Source organism: Bombina bombina, chromosome 2 (genome assembly GCF_027579735.1).
Source record: "Bombina bombina isolate aBomBom1 chromosome 2, aBomBom1.pri, whole genome shotgun sequence".
Lineage (NCBI taxonomy): Eukaryota > Metazoa > Chordata > Amphibia > Anura > Bombinatoridae > Bombina > Bombina bombina.
In genome coordinates, this window is record NC_069500.1 from 202164496 (window position 1) to 202183954 (window position 19459).

The 19459-nt window shown below is 38.6% G+C and overlaps 1 protein-coding gene across 1 annotated transcript in view; it reads right to left on the reverse strand.

Moving 5' to 3' along the window:
- CARTPT (CART prepropeptide) overlaps positions 1-19459 on the reverse strand; it is a 53629-nt gene that overhangs the window by 13958 nt on the left and 20212 nt on the right. Inside the window, exons 3-4 of the mRNA XM_053699709.1 lie at positions 1672-1903; positions 888-971 (exon numbers count right to left, since the gene is read on the reverse strand). Of these exons, the coding sequence (XP_053555684.1) occupies positions 888-971; positions 1672-1903 (316 nt within the window). The remainder of the gene's footprint in view (positions 1-887; positions 972-1671; positions 1904-19459) is intronic.

Below are 19459 nucleotides of genomic sequence, written 5' to 3' on the forward strand. Positions count from 1 at the left end.
TTGCATTTAAGACAATCAGTGATGACTCATAAATAACTACAGATGAGTGAGCACAATGTTTTATATATATGGCACACATGAACTAGCGCTGTCTAGCTGTGAAAACCTGTCAAAATGCACTATGCACTGAGATTATCAGTGGCCTTCAATGTCTTAGAAATTAGCAAATGAGCCTACTTAGGTTTCGTCTAGAGCAAAGAATACTAAAAGAACAAAGCAAATTTGATGATAAAAGTAAATTGGAAAGTTGTTTAAGAAAATTACATGCCCTACATGAATCATTAAATTTTTGACTAGACTGTCCATTTAATTGTCAGCTCCTACCTCGATCTCTCGCTGATAGAGATCTGATAATTTATTCTACATCAACATATGAAATAAGGATATTAGTATTAATAACTAGTATAAACCACAGGAATGCACTTCTGTTTTTTCCAGTAGTGTAAATAAAAATGCTGTTTAGTCAAACTCATAATTATGAGACATTAATGCACAGACCTCTACAATATCATTGTTCATTTTACTGAATTCTTCCTGAATTTCTATAAAATGTTGTACCATATTATCTTTCTATGGTTTAAAGGTATTGTTTCCTGCATTTGTATGCATAATAATTTAAATTCTATTTTTACTTTATCAGTTCCAAAACAATAATTTATAGTATTTTTAGGAATATATAGCCATTTACAAAAAAAAAATTGCAAATCCTCATATGAAATGTTTCTCAAGCAACAGTAAATAACCAAATCAAAGTTACAAACTTTAAAGAGAAATCTAATTATTTAATTAACAGATTTACTGAAATGGCAAAAACAGAAAACCACTGTATACACAAGATAATCAGCACTTAGTGCAAGGTGTGATTTAAAAAATATAGTTACACTCACCATAGGTACCTGGCTAAATTTTTTTTCATATGAAGAAATCCTTTTACTTTTTAGCTTTTCTAATACTTCTTGCAATGCATCAATCTAAAAAAACAAACATATGTTTAGATCATCACTTGAAGTATAATACTGGTATATTCAAGGTGTATATATGTATATGGCAGGCAATATACCTGTATATACCTGTAATTGCCTGTATATATACCTGTAATTGCCTGTATATGGCAGGCAATCTTCAGGCAAACAATGCCAACAAAATATATTTTCCCCATACAAAATATTTGAGAGTTAGCATCGTTTTTGGCACTAATGAAATATTAATTATTTTTTCGGTAAGCTTAAAAAAAGTAGATTTGCATAATAAGTTATGCAGTTATATAATAGAATTGGATACGTCTGAACTTCACTGTAAGAAAAAAGGACAAAAATGCCAATGAAAGCCCAGTTACATCTGCTCACACAATCTCTGCATATAAAGTTCATAATTTACCATCATTTTAAACGGTAAGACAAAGTCTTCTACAGTGTTACATCGGATGTATTCATTAGATTAATAGGATATTGTGAACAAATTATTTAGTAACAGACTAAAAGCCTAAAAACTATATGTATCAGCTATGTTGGCCATATATTCCAGCTAGTATAGGTTGTAATTCTGAAATTAGGTACGTTTTTATAAATATTTGGGAAAAAAATGTATTAAGTACAATTATCTTTTAATTCACGTTCCCTTCCCATTAAATAAAAACAAAATAAAAAAAAAGAAAATATGCAAAATACAAACCAGCTCCTTCTCGTGGAAGTTGTGGTCTATGGGAGAGTAGAATTCTACAGCTCTGGGCTCCACATAGTCTGTGTCTTGGCAGCTCACGGTGATTAGGAGGAGCAGATAAGTGCCCAGCAGGGTGATCAGATGCATCATGGAGCTCTCCGTGGTGCTGAATCTCGCTCTGCTGACACCAGGGCTGCAGTGAGTGCTATATATAGGGTGAGGGGAATCTACATTGACATCATTGCTTGCCAATAATCATTTACACAGGGATTTACCAATAGTAGGGTAGTACACAAAGCAGCGTCTTACACACAGTAATAAATTAACAAGTAATAAATTAAGCCATTACTAAGCAGGGTATAGTGGGTAGTTTACATACCCGTTCTTTCAAAGCTGAATTTATTAACTGTCTTTATATAATAAATAAATGTTGTGTCACTTTGTTCATTTTGCCAATACAAGTCATTGCAACAGTGTAGAAAAGATATGGTAACAATACTCGATAGGGGGGAGTTTAAATTAACCTTAATAGAGGTGCTAAAATATTGCCCATAAAAAGCTTAATATCATAGGGGGGGGGGGGGGGCGTGATTTTCTACTGCTTATTTCTGTTTTTCGTAATTAAAGGGACTTTAAACTTTTTTTATTGCACTAAGGTTATGGATACTTTTATATTCCTCAGGCTCATAGCAACTCAACTGTCTAATCCAAAAGTCTAATATAAAAAGTCAGAAACATAGGCTTAGACAAAGAAAAGCTGGTGGTGACCTGGTAAGTATAAACCTTTTAGGTTGTGAATAAACAATAAATTAAAATGAATACAGTCACTTTATTTTAATATTAACACATAAATAAATATGTATATAATCATGTACATATATAAATGCTGTTTATCGCTGCACTACTTGCCCCCTTCATTGCACTAGTTCTTGTGCTGTGTCTCACAGAATGAGAACAAGGCTTCAATTGCAGCCTATGGAAGCACGCTCTCATGAGCTTGTGTTCGCATTACGCTCAACTTGTAATACCAGCACACATTAGCGTGGGCTCACACATTAGCGTGCACTGGTATTACTCAGTGAAGCACTAATAATGCTTTTGGTAAAGCGATATTTAGCGCCTCACTTGTAATCTGGCCCCAGGTGAGGTAAGAAAAAGGAATAAGAGCCAACAAAGGAGTAGGGAAAAAATATATGTGCTGAAACAAACTAACCCCCAAAAAAACACAGGGTGGGCTCTCGTGGACTCTCACCATCATGAAATAAATTAATTTATCAAGTAAGCAAATATTATGTTTTCTTTCATACAGGTGGTGAGAGTCCATGATCCATTACTCATTGGCACTAATAAACAAGCGGTGGAGTTTATGAGTAATAACATAAAGGGAGGATTTTAAAAACATCTTTTTCTCTGAGAAAATAAATCCACAACCCCAAATAATTCTTTTTATTTTTATTTTTTTTTGTTTCTTATAATGCACTTAAAAACAGACATAACCATCAAACTGAAAAAACTGTCTGAAAAACCTTTCTACCAAAGGTTACTTCAGAGAAAGCAAAAACATAAAAATGGTAGAATTTAGTAAAAGTATGCAAAGAAGACCAAGTAGCTGCCTTGCAAGTTTGATCAACTGAAGCTTCATTCTTAAAAGCCCAAGAAGTGGAAACTGACCTAGTAGAATGAGCAGTAATCCACTAACCTGTCTCCAAATAAGCTTTGTGAATCAAATGGATGCTTTTTTTTAAAATGTTTTTTTATTGAGGGTTGAAAAAGAGGTATTCATACAGGTATCTTGCATGAAATAGATACAGCGCTCCAAGCAAACTGGGATTTGCTTGGAGCATTTTCTTCACACTTGCAAGTGAGAGGCTGGGGTTTTTTTTAGCGCTCTGCTGAAGTAAGTCCCAGCACTTCCAGCGTGCTGGAAAAGCTGGGACTTTTCAGAGCAAGCTCAGATGCTTGGCAACATGGCAGTCCCCACACACGTGTTGCTCGTGGAGGCTGCCATGTTTTTATAAGGAGCAGAGGAGGGACAGGTATTTCCACTTTGCCCTGTACAAAATGCTGCTGTCAGGCTTATCCGGTTTGGACACATTTCCAGAATCAGCTGCTTGTCCTGTCTCAAGCTTTTTTGAATTCCAAGTAATCCTGAACAGCCGTCGCCCTACGTTTTAAATGGCATCAAATAAATAATGATTGTTTCCACATGTGTGTTTCTGTACTTTGAAAGCAATAGTGATCTACATGCCTTTAGGCTACTGAAACGTTGTTATGCCGAAAATGGTTTCCCCAGTGTTTCTGGTTTCCCCTGCCTCTCGGCAAACATCGGAACTTTGACCCACCACCATTCAGTTGCTCTCAGCTCAGCCCTTGTAAATTAACCAGCCCCATGTGAGTGATGGGAGCTGCATCCCTTATATATTTATTTATTATTAGCTGAATGGGGCATGATAAGCTACAGGGGATGAGCTGAGAGCAGCTGAATAGAGGGGGGGGCAGAGTTCCAATTTTTGCCGAGAGGCAGGGAAATCAGAAACACAGGTAAAACCATTCACGGTTTTGTGTAACAATGCTACAAGAGAGCTTAGAAAAAACGCTTGCATGCACAAAGTCCATTTCTAAGCTCCCTTGCTTGTGATGTCACCTAGCGCCACATCATCGCTGAAAGTGAAGTTCTTCCACTAGCTCCTGAGTGCTGCCCGAACGCATCCAAAGTCATACAGCTTATATAGTAATAGGTTAAGGCTTACATTGGCATTTGCAGATAATACATAGTAGAAAATAATAAACCTTAGAGTAGCAGACTGTCCAGACTACTTGCTGTGTAAAATATAAGATCTCAAATACTGTCTCTCATATTTTAAATTCTACTTAAAGACAGATGGGGCCACTCTTGGACTTCCAGATCATATAAATTGCACAGAAAGGTCACTTTTGGACCTTCAGAACGTTACTAAAACACATTCGGCTAGTTTACGAGTTTTGCAGTAAGCTGAAAAAGCAGCTTTTACAGGTCCTAACGCTGCTTTTTCACTACCGCTGCTATTACGAGCAGTGGCGTCACTAGGGGGGGGCGGGGGGGGGGGGCGGGCCGCACCCGGGTGACACCCTCCAGGGGGTGACACCAAAAAAAAAAAAAAAAAAAAAAATTTTTTTTTTTTTTTTTTTTTTTTTTAATTTTATTGAAATTCAAAGAAATACAATGTTGAGATGCATAGATTTTTTTTTTATTAGAGGGGCTGGCATTTGTAAACATTGGTGGGACTGGGGAGGTTGTAGACACACATTTTTTTTGCCCCTTGAGCCAGTGCTGCAATTTCAACAAATAGTTTTCCCGGCTGCTTTTGCTTGTTTGTACTTTGCTTCTCCCCTGCCCAATTTCGCTATGAATGTTGTGGGCATGCCGTGGGGCTTGCAAAGTTGCGCTGCTAGCCTAAACCTGCCTGCCTATCTGTGCTCACTGCTCAGTGACATGTGGAGCAGTGGAGTCACTCATTGCTGTGCTGTCTTTCTAAACTGGAACTGGCAAATCATGAGGGGATGCCTGGCACCTGACCGCATGACTGTTTGACACTGTCTTTAAAGTGAAGGAGCCATGTATGATGCCCACCAGACCATTACGGTTACGGTACACTAAGTGCACACTGAACAGGTAGGAGGGTGGGCGGGGGTCTGGGGGTGGGCAGAGTGCAGAGGTGATTGGCCATAAGAAGCGGTAGGCACGCGGCCCGGGGCTGTGCACTGACAGGCTTGGAACAGAGTCAGAGAGCAGAATTTTCATAGTTTGCGCCTAAACCTTTTCTTTAATGATTTATTTTTAGAGTGCTCTGTTTATCTTTCATTTGATGCTCTGCTGAGCCAGGGAGCAGCTCTAGGCATGAGCTTTATAATTAATGCAGTGCAGTTTACATATTTTGTAAGTGTAGTGTGTGTCTGAGTTTTTGTGTGTGTGTGTGTCTCAGTGTTTTTGTGTGTGTGTTTTTGTGTGTGTGTCTGAGTGTGTTTCCGAGTGTTTGTGTGTGCATCTGAGTATGTTTTTAAGTGTGTCTGAGTGTTTGTATGTGTGTGTGCCTGTGTTTTTGTGTGTGTCTGCTTTCTGGGGGGGGGGTGACACCATGACTTACCGCACCGGGTGACACCAACCCTAGTGACGCCACTGATTACGAGTCTTGCAGGTTTAGGGGCTCCACACACTTTTTTGGCCTTACCACAAACCGACTTACGTAAAGTTTGTAAACCCTGTTTTCTATGGGACTTCCATAGCGCTGGTATTACGAGTTTGTCCTGGGAGGCCAAAAAGTGAGCGGTACAGCCTCTACCTCCAAGAGGTAAGAAAAAGGAATAAGAGCCAACAAAGGAGTAGGGAAAAAATATATGTGCTGAAACAAACTAACCCCAAAAAAACACAGGGTGGGCTCTCGTGGACTCTCACCATCATGAAATAAATTAATTTATCAAGTAAGCAAATATTATGTTTTCTTTCATACAGGTGGTGAGAGTCCATGATTCATTACTCATTGGCACTAATAAACAAGCGGTGGAGTTTATGAGTAATAACATAAAGGGAGGATTTTAAAAACATCTTTTTCTCTGAGAAAATAAATCCACAACCCCAAATAATTCTTTTTATTTATTTTTTTTTTGTTTCTTATAATGCACTTAAAAATAGACATAACCATCAAACTGAAAAAAAAAAAACTGTCTGAAAAACCTTTCTACCAAAGGTTACTTCAGAGAAAGCAAAAACATAAAAATGGTAGAATTTAGTAAAACTATGCAAAGAAGACCAAGTAGCTACCTTGCAAGATCAACTGAAGCTTCATTCTTAAAAGCCCAAGACGTGGAAACTGACATAGTAGAATGAGCAGTAATCCACTAACCTGCCTCCAAATAAGCTTTGTGAATCAAATGGATGCTTTTTTTAAAAATGTTTTTTTATTGAGGGTTGAAAAAGAGGTATTCATACAGGTATCTTGCATGAAATAGATACAGCGCTCCAAGCAAACTGGGATTTGCTTGGAGCGTTTTCTTCACACTTGCAAGTGAGAGGCTGGGCGTTTTTTGAGCGCTCTGCTGACGTAAGTCCCAGCACTTCCAGCGTGCTGGAAAAGCTGGGACTTTTCAGAGCAAGCTCAGATGCTTGGCAACATCGCAGTCCCCACACACGTGTTGCTCATGGAGGCTGCCATGTTTTTATAAGGAGCAGAGGAGGGACAGGTATTTCCACTTTGCCCTGTACTAAATGCTGCTGTCAGGCTTATCCGGTTTGGACACATTTCCAGAATCAGCTGCTTGTCCTGTCTCAAGCTTTTTTGAATTCCAAGTAATCCTGAACAGCCGTCGCCCTACGTTTTAAATGGCATCAAATAAATAATGATTGTTTCCACATGTGTGTTTCTGTACTTTTAAAGCAATAGTGATCTACATGCCTTTAGGCTACTGAAACGTTGTTATGCCGAGAATGGTTTCCCCAGTGTTTCTGGTTTCCCCTGCCTCTCGGCAAACATCAGAACTTTGACCCACCACCATTCAGTTGCTCTCAGCTCAGCCCTTGTAAATTAACCTGCTCCATGTGAGTGATGGGAGCTGCATCCCTTATATATTTATTTATTATTAGCTGAATGGGGCATGATAAGCTACAGGGGCTGAGCTGAGAGCAGCTGAATAGAGGGGGGGGCGGAGTTCCAATTTTTGCCGAGAGGCAGGGAAATCAGAAACACAGGTAAAACCATTCACGGTTTTGTGTAACAATGCTACAAGAGAGCTTAGAAAAAACGTTTGCATGCACAAAGTCCATTTCTAAGCTCCCTTGCTTGTGATGTCACCTAGCGCCACGTCATCGCTGAAAGTGAAGTTCCTCCACTAGTTCCTGAGTGCTGCCCGAACGCATCCAAAGTCATACAGCTTATATAGTAATAGGTTAAGGCTTACATTGGCATTTGCAGATAATACATAGGAGAAAATAATAAACCTTAGAGTAGCAGACTGTCCAGACTACTTGCTGTGTAAAATATAAGATCTCAAATACTGTCTCTCATATTTTAAATTCTACTTAAAGACAGATGGGGCCACTCTTGAACTTCCAGATCATATAAATTGCACAGAAAGGTCACTTTTGGACCTTCAGAACGTTACTAAAACACATTCGGCTAGTTTACGAGTTTTGCAGTAAGCTGAAAAAGCAGCTTTTACAAGTCCTAACGCTGCTTTTTCACTACCGCTGCTATTACGAGTCTTGCAGGTTTAGGGGCTCCACACACTTTTTTGGCCTTACCACAAACCGACTTACGTAAAGTTTGTAAACCCTGTTTTCTATGGGACTTCCATAGCGCTGGTATTACGAGTTTGTCCTGGGAGGCCAAAAAGTGAGCGGTACAGCCTGTACCTCCAAGATTCCTAACACATTCTAAAGTCAGTAGTTATGAGTTTTACACTACAAAGCCGTAACATAAAACTCATAACTAAAGTGCTAAAAAGTACACTAACACCCATAATCTACCTATTAACCCCTAACCCCCTCCTACATCGCAAACACTATAACATTTTTAACCCCTAATCTGCCGCTCCGGACATCGCCGCCACTATAATAAACATATTAACCCCTAAACCGCTGCACTCCCGCCTCGCAAACACTAGTTAAATATTATTAACCTCTAATCTGCCGCCCCTAACATCGCCGCAACCTACATTATACTTATTAACCCCTAATCTTCCGCACCTAACATTGCCGCAACCTACATTATATTTATTAACCCCTAATCTTATGCCCCCAACATCACCGCCACCTACCTACATTTATTAACCCCTAATCTGCCGTCCCCAACGTCGCAACCACTATTCTAAATGTATTAACCCTTTAACCCTAAGTCAACCCTAACACCCCCTAACTTAAATATAATTTAAATAAATCTATATAAAATTACTATCATTACCTAAATTATTCCTATTTAAAACTAAATACTTACCTATAAAATAAACCCTAAACTAGCTACAATATCACTAATAGTCACATTGTAGCGAGCTTAGGGCTTATTTTTATTTTACAGGCAAATTTGTATTTATTTTAACTAGGTAGCATAGTTATTAAATAGTTATTAACTATTTAATAACTTCCTAGCTAAAATAAATACAAATTTACCTGTAAAATAAAACCTAACCTAAGTTACACTAACACCTAACATTACACTACAATTAAATAAATACCCTACATTAAATATAATTCAATAAATTAAATTAAATTAGCTAAATCACAAAAAAACCCACTAAATTACAGAAAATAAAAAACAAATTACAAGATATTTAAACTAATTAACCTAATCTAAGAGCCCTATCAAAATAACCCCCCCCCCCCCCAAATAAAAAAAAACCCTAGCCTAAACTAAACTATCAATAGCCTTTAAAAGGGTCTTTTGCGGGGCATTGCCCCAAAGAAATCAGCTCTTTCCCTGTAAAAAAAATACAAACAACCCCCCAACAGTAAAACCCACCACCCACACAACCAACCCCCGAAATAAAAGCCTAACTAAAAAAACCTAAGCTCCCCATTGCCCTGAAAAGGGCATTTGGATGGGCATTGCCCTTAAAAGGGCATTTAGCTCTATTGCAGGCCCAAAGCCCTAACCTAAAAAATAAACCCACCCAATACACCCTTTAAAAAATCCTAACACTAACCCCCGAAGAGTCAATTACCGGGAGAAGTCTTCATCTAAGCGGCAAGATGTCCTCAATGAAGCCGGCAGAAGTGGTCCTCCAGAGGGGCAGAAGTGGTCTTCCAGATGGGCAGAAGTCTTTATCCAGACGGCATCTTCTATCTTCATCCTTCTGGCGAGGAGCGGGTCCATCTTCAAGACATCCGACGTGGAGCATCCGCTTCTTCCGACGGACTAATGAAGAATGAAGGTACCTTTAAATGACGTCATCCAAGATAGCTTCCCTTAGATTCCGATTGGCCACTCGGAATTAAGGTAGAAAATATCCTAATAGAATCCTAATCAGCCAATAGGATTGAGCTCGCATTCTATTGGCTGTTCCAATCAGCCAATGGAATGCAAGCTCAATCCTATTGGCTGATTAGATCAGCCAATTGGATTGAAGTTCAATCCTATTGGCTGATCCAATCAGCCAGTAGGATTTTTTCTACCTTAATTCCGATTGGCTGATAGAATTCTATCAGCTAATCAGAAGCTAAGGGACGCCATCTTGGATTACATCATTTAAAGGTACCTTCATTTGTCGTTAGTCCGTCGGAAGAAGTGGATGCTCCGCGTCGGATGTCTTGAAGATGGACCCGCTCCACGACGGAAGGATGAAGATAGAAGATGCCGCCTGGATGAAGACTTCTGCCCATCTGGAGGACCACTTCTCCCAGTTTGGAGGACCACTTCTGCCGGCTTCCTTGAGGACATCTTGCCGATAGGATAAAGACTTCTCCCGGTAAGTGAATCTTTGGGGGTTAGTGTTAGGATTTTTTTAAGGGTGTATTGGGTGGGTTTATTTTTTAGGTTAGGGCTGTGGGCCTGCAATAGAGCTAAATGCCCTTTTAAGGGAAATGCCCACCCAAATGCCCTTTTCAGTTAGGCTTTTATTTGGGGGGTTGGTTGTGTGGGTGGTGGGTTTTACTGTTGGGGGGTTGTTTGTATTTTTTTTTACAGGGAAAAGAGCTGATTTCTTTGAGGCAATGCCCCGCAAAAGGCCCTTTTAAGGGCTATTGATAGTTTAGTTTAGGCTAGGGTTTTTTTATTGGGGGGGGGGGTTATTTTGATAGGGCTATTAGATTAGGTGTAATTAGTTTAAATATCTTGTAATTTATTTTTTAATGTAGGTGTTGGCGATGTCGGGGCGGCAGATTAGGCGTTAATAAGTGTAAGATTAGGGGTGTTTAGACTCGGGGTTCATGTTAGGGTGTTAGGTGTAAACATAACTTTAGTTTTCCCATAGGGATCAACGGGGCTGTGTTACTGAGCTTTACGCTGCTTTATTGCATGTGTTAGACTTTTTCTCAGCCGGCTCTCCCCTTTGATGTCTATGGGGAAATCGTGCACGAGCACGTACAACAAGCTTCCCGCTGACTTAAGCAGCGCTGGTATTGGAGTGTAATGTGGAGCTCAATTTTGCTCTACGCTCACTTTTTGTCTTTTAACACCGGGTTTGTAAAAACCTGTAATACCAGCGCTGTAGGTAAGTGAGCGGTGAAAAAAACTGCATGCTAGCACCACACAGCTCATAACGCAAAACTTGTAATCTGGCCGATTCATAATTAATATATATGAACAAACAAGATCACCATCAACTATAATGAAATGATATCAGCATGGATTTTCAACTCAAGGTTAAAAGACTTCTAACAATATCACATATAATGAGAGAGGCGTGAAGTTTAGGGCCACTTTAGAACCCTTAGTCATAATATTTAGTGGGACAGGAACCTCAAGACCATGTGTCATATAAATGAAGATAGGGCCTACCAATCAGTTAATGTGTTAAACTTCTGTTATATTGAAATGTAAGTCGATGGGCTAGACTAGACATGTGCGTTTAGTTTAGTTCCGAATTGAAATTCGGAGCTTCGGATTTCGAATTTCCGAATTACCGTAGCAACGAAACTAACGAATAAATCCGAATTAGTCGAATTTGTTCGTTACATTCGGATGGCCATGGACTAATCACAATTACACTATCGGGGACTTTAAAAATGCCTAGGACAAGCATAAGGCTATCCTATGAACTAGATAAGCTTATACTGTTAGGTAATATCGGGCAGACTTGCTGGGCCTATGGCTCTTATATGCCGTCAATATCTATGTTTCTATGTTACACTAGTATTGTACAGTATATTAGGTTATATCACTCTGCTATGGGTTACACCTAATATTACAGTACATAATACTAGTCTAATACACAGCACATCCCACCTAACATATACCGAACTTCCGAATTTATGAATCTAATCCGAACTGAATACATCTGAATTTATTCGAATCCGAATGAATCCGAAATTAATGCATTTGAATGTATCCGAATTTGAATCGATCCGAAAACGAAATTTGAAAACATCTGAATCAGTCCGAAACAACCAAAACTAATTTTTCTGCCGTGCACAAGTCTAGACTAGACCGCACAGTCAGAGGGCTTAATTTAATTAAAGCACTAATGAGGTGGAGTAACACTAGAGAGGCATGAAGTTTAGGGCCACTTTAGAACCCTTAGTCATAATATCAAGTGGGACAGGAACCTCAAGACCCTGTGTCATATCAATGAAGATAAGGACTAACATTTAGTTAATGTGTTAAGCTTCTGTTATATTGAAATGTAAGTTGATGGGCTAGACTACACCGCTCAGTCAGAGGGCTTAAGTTAAATAGAGCATTAAGTTATTGAGATATGAGCGTGAGCTTATTATATAGCAGATTAAACTTTCTGCTAGAGATACTAAGGGGGCATGAACCAGTACTAGTTACCTTCAGTATATGTGCTACATAGCTCTAAGCCGTCACTATGAGGACTACTAGTAAACATGTTTATCTGAGGTTATAATATCCTCCTGTCTGAAGTCTAACCTATTGATTGCTGGTTTATTTCCCAGTCCTAGGTGTCTCATAATTCAATGCCCCTCACCTTCTCGGCCGCGGTCAATGAGGCGGCAGAGTGATATGACATTGGGGATATAGCCAGGAATGAGGGCAGATCAGACAAGGTAGAGTGTTCCTTCGCTAATCCTCGGGCTTTGCAGGATAGCTATGCTAGGAGATAATAAAAATTAAGGCTAGAGTGCAAATATATTATATGATTTAGTTCCCAAACTCCCTTACTTATATAATTCTCCATGGATGCTCGATGGCTAATAAGTCACTCTATGTTGTGTAAACATCTAGCGGGTCATGGCAAAAAATTAGGTCCCATAAATGTAACCTAGTTTAACAGAAAGAGTAGTGAGATATACTTAAGGAGCATTGTAAACCAAAAGAACAGGGTACAATCCAAGTTAGATGATAAACAAATATAGTACAATGGAATTAGTGTAAAATGCTGCATAGTTTCTAGTCGACCCTCATGGACATGACAACTTAGTTGTATGAAAGCAGTAAACAACAAATATATTACAGCCTAAAACAACTACAGATTATAACAAGTTCAGTTTAATCTAAACAATTAACATATATGTCTTTTAACATCTTATACCCCTGACATTGAAAAATAGGAGCAATATATAAATAGGAGCATATATAAAAATATATGATTTATATTGGCATCTCAGAAAGTCTCCTAGGGCATAATAACTTATAAGGCTGTTAGAGCTAAACCCTATAGCAGTGATGGCGAACCTTGGCACTCCAACTACATTTCCCATGATGCTAGACTGGACTTCAGAATGCCTAAGCATTATGGGAAATATAGTTCTGAAACATCTGGAGTGCCAGGGTTCGCCATCACTGCCCTATAGAAGTGTCACTGATTGAACATAACAACTTGTCATAGTTTCTCTCTACTTCCAATCGTGTAAGGGGAGCTTCAAGTTGCAAGGCCTGAGGAACTCTTGTTAGAGCACAGTGTTCTGGGTGGTACCGCGGCCATATCCATCTAATGGTCTCTGATGGCTGCCTATTTCTTATATAACTTCGGTTCTTGAGAGAATCCCTGGTGATATCTGAAGTCGGGAGTGAGTAAATAATATTAACTGCACCACTAGGATTGGAAAATAACAGGTGTGTAGTTCCGACATAGACCCCACTCTGTCCCTTGTAGTCAGCCGCTACAGCAGCATGGGTGTCAGCAGGGCCGGATTTCCCATTAAGCACAGTAGGCATGCGCCTACAGGCGCATTGCAGTGAGGGGTGCCTGCCTGAAGTCAGTGTATTAAAAAAAAATACATTCTGAGGGCATTAATTTTAGTAAGAATGGTGCTGCCAGCTGCTTACAGAGTCAAGTGTTTCATTGGGAATATGTTACAGCAGTCCAGGGAGCCATGAAGGAGAGAGGGGCAAAGATTACAACTAAATCCTTCCCATTTTCGCCCAGGCATGTTTACTGTGAAAGTTTCACTTTTATTTTATGTACTTCTGTTGCCTCCCTCACACAGCCAAGCTCCATGCTGATAACTGTGGTGCAGACACTTTTTAGGACTGTACAAGTTTTCTAATGCTGCCTAGAATGACATAACATAACAAGCAGAGCACACTTTAACCCCTTGGCTACCAGAGAGGATTGCAGTGTATTCACTTGTTATGTGCTGTAGTGCATTTTGATAGGCAGGGGGTTAAATTCTACTTCAGGATGTATGTTTTTGTTTTATAAAGGCCTTGGAGGTGAGGAGGTTATGTGCTGCTCTGCTCTTTATTAGAAGCTGCCGATTGTGATTTACAGCCTTTAGGGCACTTTGACAACAATGTTTGTAGACTGTAAGGCTGTTGCTATAAATGAAGAGCTTGATTACTAAAGGTTAACTAGCAAAATAAAAATGTGTATGTGTGTAAACCACTCACATGGCATATTTGTGTATATATATATATATATATATAATTTATACATATCACATTAAAAATTGTTCATCTTATTTTATCTAGTGAGTGTGGTATGTTTGTGTTGTGTGGTAAATTGGAATTTTACGCCTGACTCGTGACTCCTAAGTTTCTGGATTATTTACTATAGATCTATATACAAATACCACTCTCTAGGTCCTAAAAGTAGAGCTCCTAAATATGATTACTGCCTTCTAATTTTAAACACATTTGTTGACCCCTGGATTACATATAATCTACACTCACACATTTTCCTTTGAGAGCAACATCATATTATATTTATATTACAGAATAAAATAAATTTAACATCTGTGTGTATTTGTACTAAAAATAGAGTTTTTTCATGTAGTAGAAAAAAGACCTACATTTTGGATTTTCTTCCACTGACTGCAAAGGTTGTTGATGAGCTTGCATGCTGTGTTTAACTCCAACAAAATGTTAAGCACATAGTAAAAGTCATCTCCAGAAAAGCAATACACTAATGGCTTGTCAGTAAACATGTCCTATGAGCCCATCTGGGTCTGCACAGATCTGTATTGCTGTCGCAGAACTGACATTGACTATGTGTTTAACTCTTTTGCAAGAGGCTAACACTCTTCTGTGCAAGCTCTAGTGCAATAATAAAACGCCCTAGCAAACTGTCACATTTTATGTCCCTTTAAATAGGTTTTTCTTTAGATTTTTTAAATTCAGATACAATATCATACACAAGCACATTTAAAAATACAAGTTAAATATTTGTTTTAATGATAAATGTATTACAGGAAAAATGTAATGAACAGGGCCGGACTGGGAAATCAGACCGGCCCTGGAAATTTGTATAGACTGGCCCAGCCCAGCCCCGCCCCCTCCAGTCTAGCCTTGCCCCTGGTTTTCCCTTCAATATATATATATATATATATATATATATAGATGTACAATATATATATATATATATATATATAATACAATATATATATTATATATATACAGTATATATATATATATTATATACAGTATATATCATATATATAATATATATATCATATATATATATATATATATATATATATACTGTATATATATAATATATATTTATATAATATATATATATATATATATATATATAAAATATATATTTATATAATATATAGTGATTTACAACCACACATTAGCCAGTAAAGAACACTACAGCACTAGCCTAGGCATAAAGTTGATATTATATTGTTATTTAATATGATTTCTGGTAAATACTGTCATTTTACCTGGCTTTGAGGAGCAGTGAGCACAGACTGTCTGAAATAGATCAATCATCGGTGACAGTGAATTCTACGGCCTGGGTAGCACTCTCTTTGCCTCTGAGCGCGCAAATCTCCTCCTTGCCTCGACCGGCCTTTTCCCCCCTGTCACACTGAGTCCAGTGGCAGCCGGGCAGCCCCATCTCTCACATGATCCCGGCTAAGAACTCCCCTGGGCAGGCCTATCTATTCTGTGTCGACTGCTCCCTGAGCCCTCTTGCTGCGCTGATGCTGTGCGCGCTCTCTCCTCCACTGTGACTGCAGCTGTCTGAGCAGCCTCTGCCGGCCGGCAGCCCTCCGGGATTTTTCCCGGTATCCCGGCAGCCCAATCCGGCCCTGGTAATGAAGGAAGTGAATAATATACACACACACACACACACACACACATATATATATATATATATATATATATATATATATATATATATATATATATATATACAGGTGGCCCTCGTTTTACAACGGTTCAATTTACACCATTTCAGAATAACAACCTTTTTTTCGAGTCATGTGACTGCTATTGAAAAGCATTGAGAAGCAGTGCATTTCATAAAATAGCCAGTAGGTGGAGCTGTCCGCTTGTGTTGCAGCAAAGCCAAGCAAGCTGAAATTAATCAGTTTAACCACACCTGAGCTATCGAGCAGATTTCAAAGGAACAAGATCTTCCTGTCTATAACTCAGTTCAGATTGGAATGCATAGAAAGAACTGTTTGCAGAAAAATGTAAGTGAAGTCTGTGTTGTGTGATTATTTTATTAGGTTTATAATGCTGTTTAGCAAATGTTTTTGTTCATTTAACTTAGTTTAATTATATATTTTGTGTTGTGTGATTATTTTATTAGGTTTATAATGCTGTCTAGCATTTAAAGTCTTCATTTCTAAGCTTTAAAAATAATGTATTAGGTGTTACTTATGACAATTTTGAGAGGGGCCTGTAACCTATCTCCCTTACTTCCCATTGACTTACATTATAAACTGGGTTTCAATTTACAACGGTTTCGATTTACAACCCTTCCTTCTGGAACCTAACCTGTATATATATATATATATATGTATACAAGAAAAACTCTTTTCTCTTTTTCATACGTTTTTCAACATTTATTTTCCAATGTTTCGGCCCCAACCTGTGCCAAAACGTTGGAAAATAAATGTTGAAAAACTTATGAAAAAGAGAGAAGAGATTTTCTTGTATACCTATATTCATCTGTGACTCAGGCTCTAAGAAGTTATGCTAGAGTGCTAACCTTGCATGGAAACATATATATATATATATATATATATACTGCATATATATATATGTGTGTGATTGTGTGTATATTTTTCCCATATACTGTATATAAATTTTTTTTTTTAACACATATATATGTATATATATACAGTATATATATATATATATATATATATATATATATATATATATATATATATATATATATATATATACACAAATTCCTACTCTAACACATATACAAATATATTAGAGCGGGAAAAACAGATTAACAGATCCAGCTATGAATTTTGCACTTTGCTGCATATTTTCTGTCTTTGAATTGTAATATAGTTCAAAATAAGGAATATCATTAACTCCCTGTGACACATACAAGGAATAAAACACAATTAGTGAGGCTGTGTTTGAGGGGTCAGACAAGTTGTTGTGTTTGCATACACTGTGGCTGGAAAATCTCATAGGAGTGAGTAACAGTAAACTTAACTGTAAGTAAGTCAGTGTGTTTTATTTGCAAATTGATCTATCTGATGCAGAATTATTTGCCCAAGAGGCCATAAAGTGGGTGACTGAGGGGTACAAAATTTAACCCCAAGAGGCTGAAGAAGTCCTGTGGAGCCTCTGTCAATAAATACACAAAAGAAAGTGAGGAGTAGATTGCTTAGCTCTGCCTTTAGACTCAGGTAGTGGTTGTCTATAAGTAGTGTCATCTCTTCTCATCTGATTAAGGCCTCCATATTCAGGATATTCAGGATAAGCTTCAGGCTGATCCTCCACAATAGCGCTTAACCTTCTGATATCTGATATATCAATAGATGGTGAAACACAGTCTACTCAGTGCTGCTTACCCCAATTTATGGGGGGGGCTGCTGAATCCCTGTAGAGAGGCCACTGCCCGAGGTTTCAATGGTCTAGATCTGGGTCTAGTGTTCATAGAACTTTTTGGACGGCTTAGGCAGATCACATTAGGAGCCACAGATATTGTGAACAAATCCCAAGAGGCTTAAGAAATAGCAGAGATCTTTCAGAAGCATTCTTAGAATTAGGACACAAAGAGGGAACAACAATCTCTCTACTAAAGTTGTCTGAAGAAACAACCTTAGGCAAAAAATGAAATGATGTCAAAACAGGCTTATCTTGATGAAAAATCAAATACATATGCTCACAAGAAAGAGCAGAGAATTCAGAAACTCTTCTAGAAGAGGATATAGCCAAAAGAAAAAACACTTTCCATGAAAGTAGTTTAACGTCCAATATATGCATAAGTTCAAATGGAGGAGCCTGCAAAACCTTTAACACTAGGTCAATATTCCATGGAAGAGAAATAGGCTTGATAACAGGTATAATATTGACCAGAGACTGAATAAAAGAATGAACTGGAAGATAAACCCTTATCTAGGCCATCCTGCAGCATCTGAAGAATCATAGGAATCATACAACCATGATTTATGCACCAGGAAATGAAGGTTTTCCAAACCTTATGCTATATCTTCCTTAAAACAGGTATACGAGCCTGAATCAGAGTTACAATCACAGAATCAGAGAAACCCCTATGTCTCAGAACTAAGAGTTTAATTTCCATGCCCTCAAGTTTAAAGACTTAGGATCCGGATGGAAAAACAAGGATCTTGGGACAGAAGGTCTGACCACAGAGGAAGAGGCCAAGGAGGGCAACTGGACATTTGAACCAGATTCACATACCAAATCCTGCGAGGCCACACTGGGGCAATCAAGATTACAAATTACTTCTCTAGCCTTATCTTGGAAATTACTCTGGGAAGAAGAACCAGAAGAGAGAACAGATAAGCAGGCTGAAATGACCAAGGAACTACTAAAGCATCCACTACCTCTGCCTGTGGATCCGTGGACCTCACAAAGTACCTGGAAAGTTTGTTGTTCAAATGAGAGGCCATCAGATCTATTTCTGGGAGAACCCAAAGATCCATAATCTGATTGAACACATCCCGGTGAAGAGACCACTCCGGTGGATGTGGAGACTGACGAATGAGAAAGTCTGCCTCTGAGTTGTTCACTCCTGGGATGTAAATCGCAGAGACTAGACAAGAATACGCTTCTGCCCAAGAGAGAATCTTAGAAACCTTCATCATTGCCAGGGAACTGTGAGTTCCCCCTAATGGTTGACTTAAGCTACTGTTGTGAAATTGTCTCTCTGGAAATGGATATGACTCCCTTTTCAACAAAGGCCAAGCTTGAAGGGCCCTAAAAATTGAATGAAGTTCCAGAACTTTGATTGTAAAACTCACCTTCCGAGGATCTCAAACCCCCTGTGCTGTCAAAGACCCTCAAACAGCTCCCCAACCTGAAAGACTTGCATCTGTAGTGATCATAGTCCAGGTAGAACGAGCAAAAGAAGCCCCCTGAATAATACGCTGATGATCCAGCCACCAAAGTTAGAAACTGACTTGTACTGGGATTCAAAAATATCTTTTGAGACAGCCGAGTATAATCCCTACACCATTGATGCAGCATACAAAGCTGAAGAGGCCTCATGTTAAATCGAGCAAATGAAATTGCATCTGAAGCAACAATCATGAGACCTAGTACTTCCATACAAAGAGCCACTGAAGGAAACGAAAGAGACTGAAGGTTTAGACAAGCTGACACCAATCTTAACCATCTCTGCTCTGTTAGAGAAAGATTCATGGACACTGAGTTTATTTGGAAACCCAGGAAAGTAACCTTTGTCTGAGTAACCAAAGAACTCTTTGAAAAATTGATCCTCCAACCATGCTTTTGAAGAAGCAACTAGAGTTGTTTGGTGT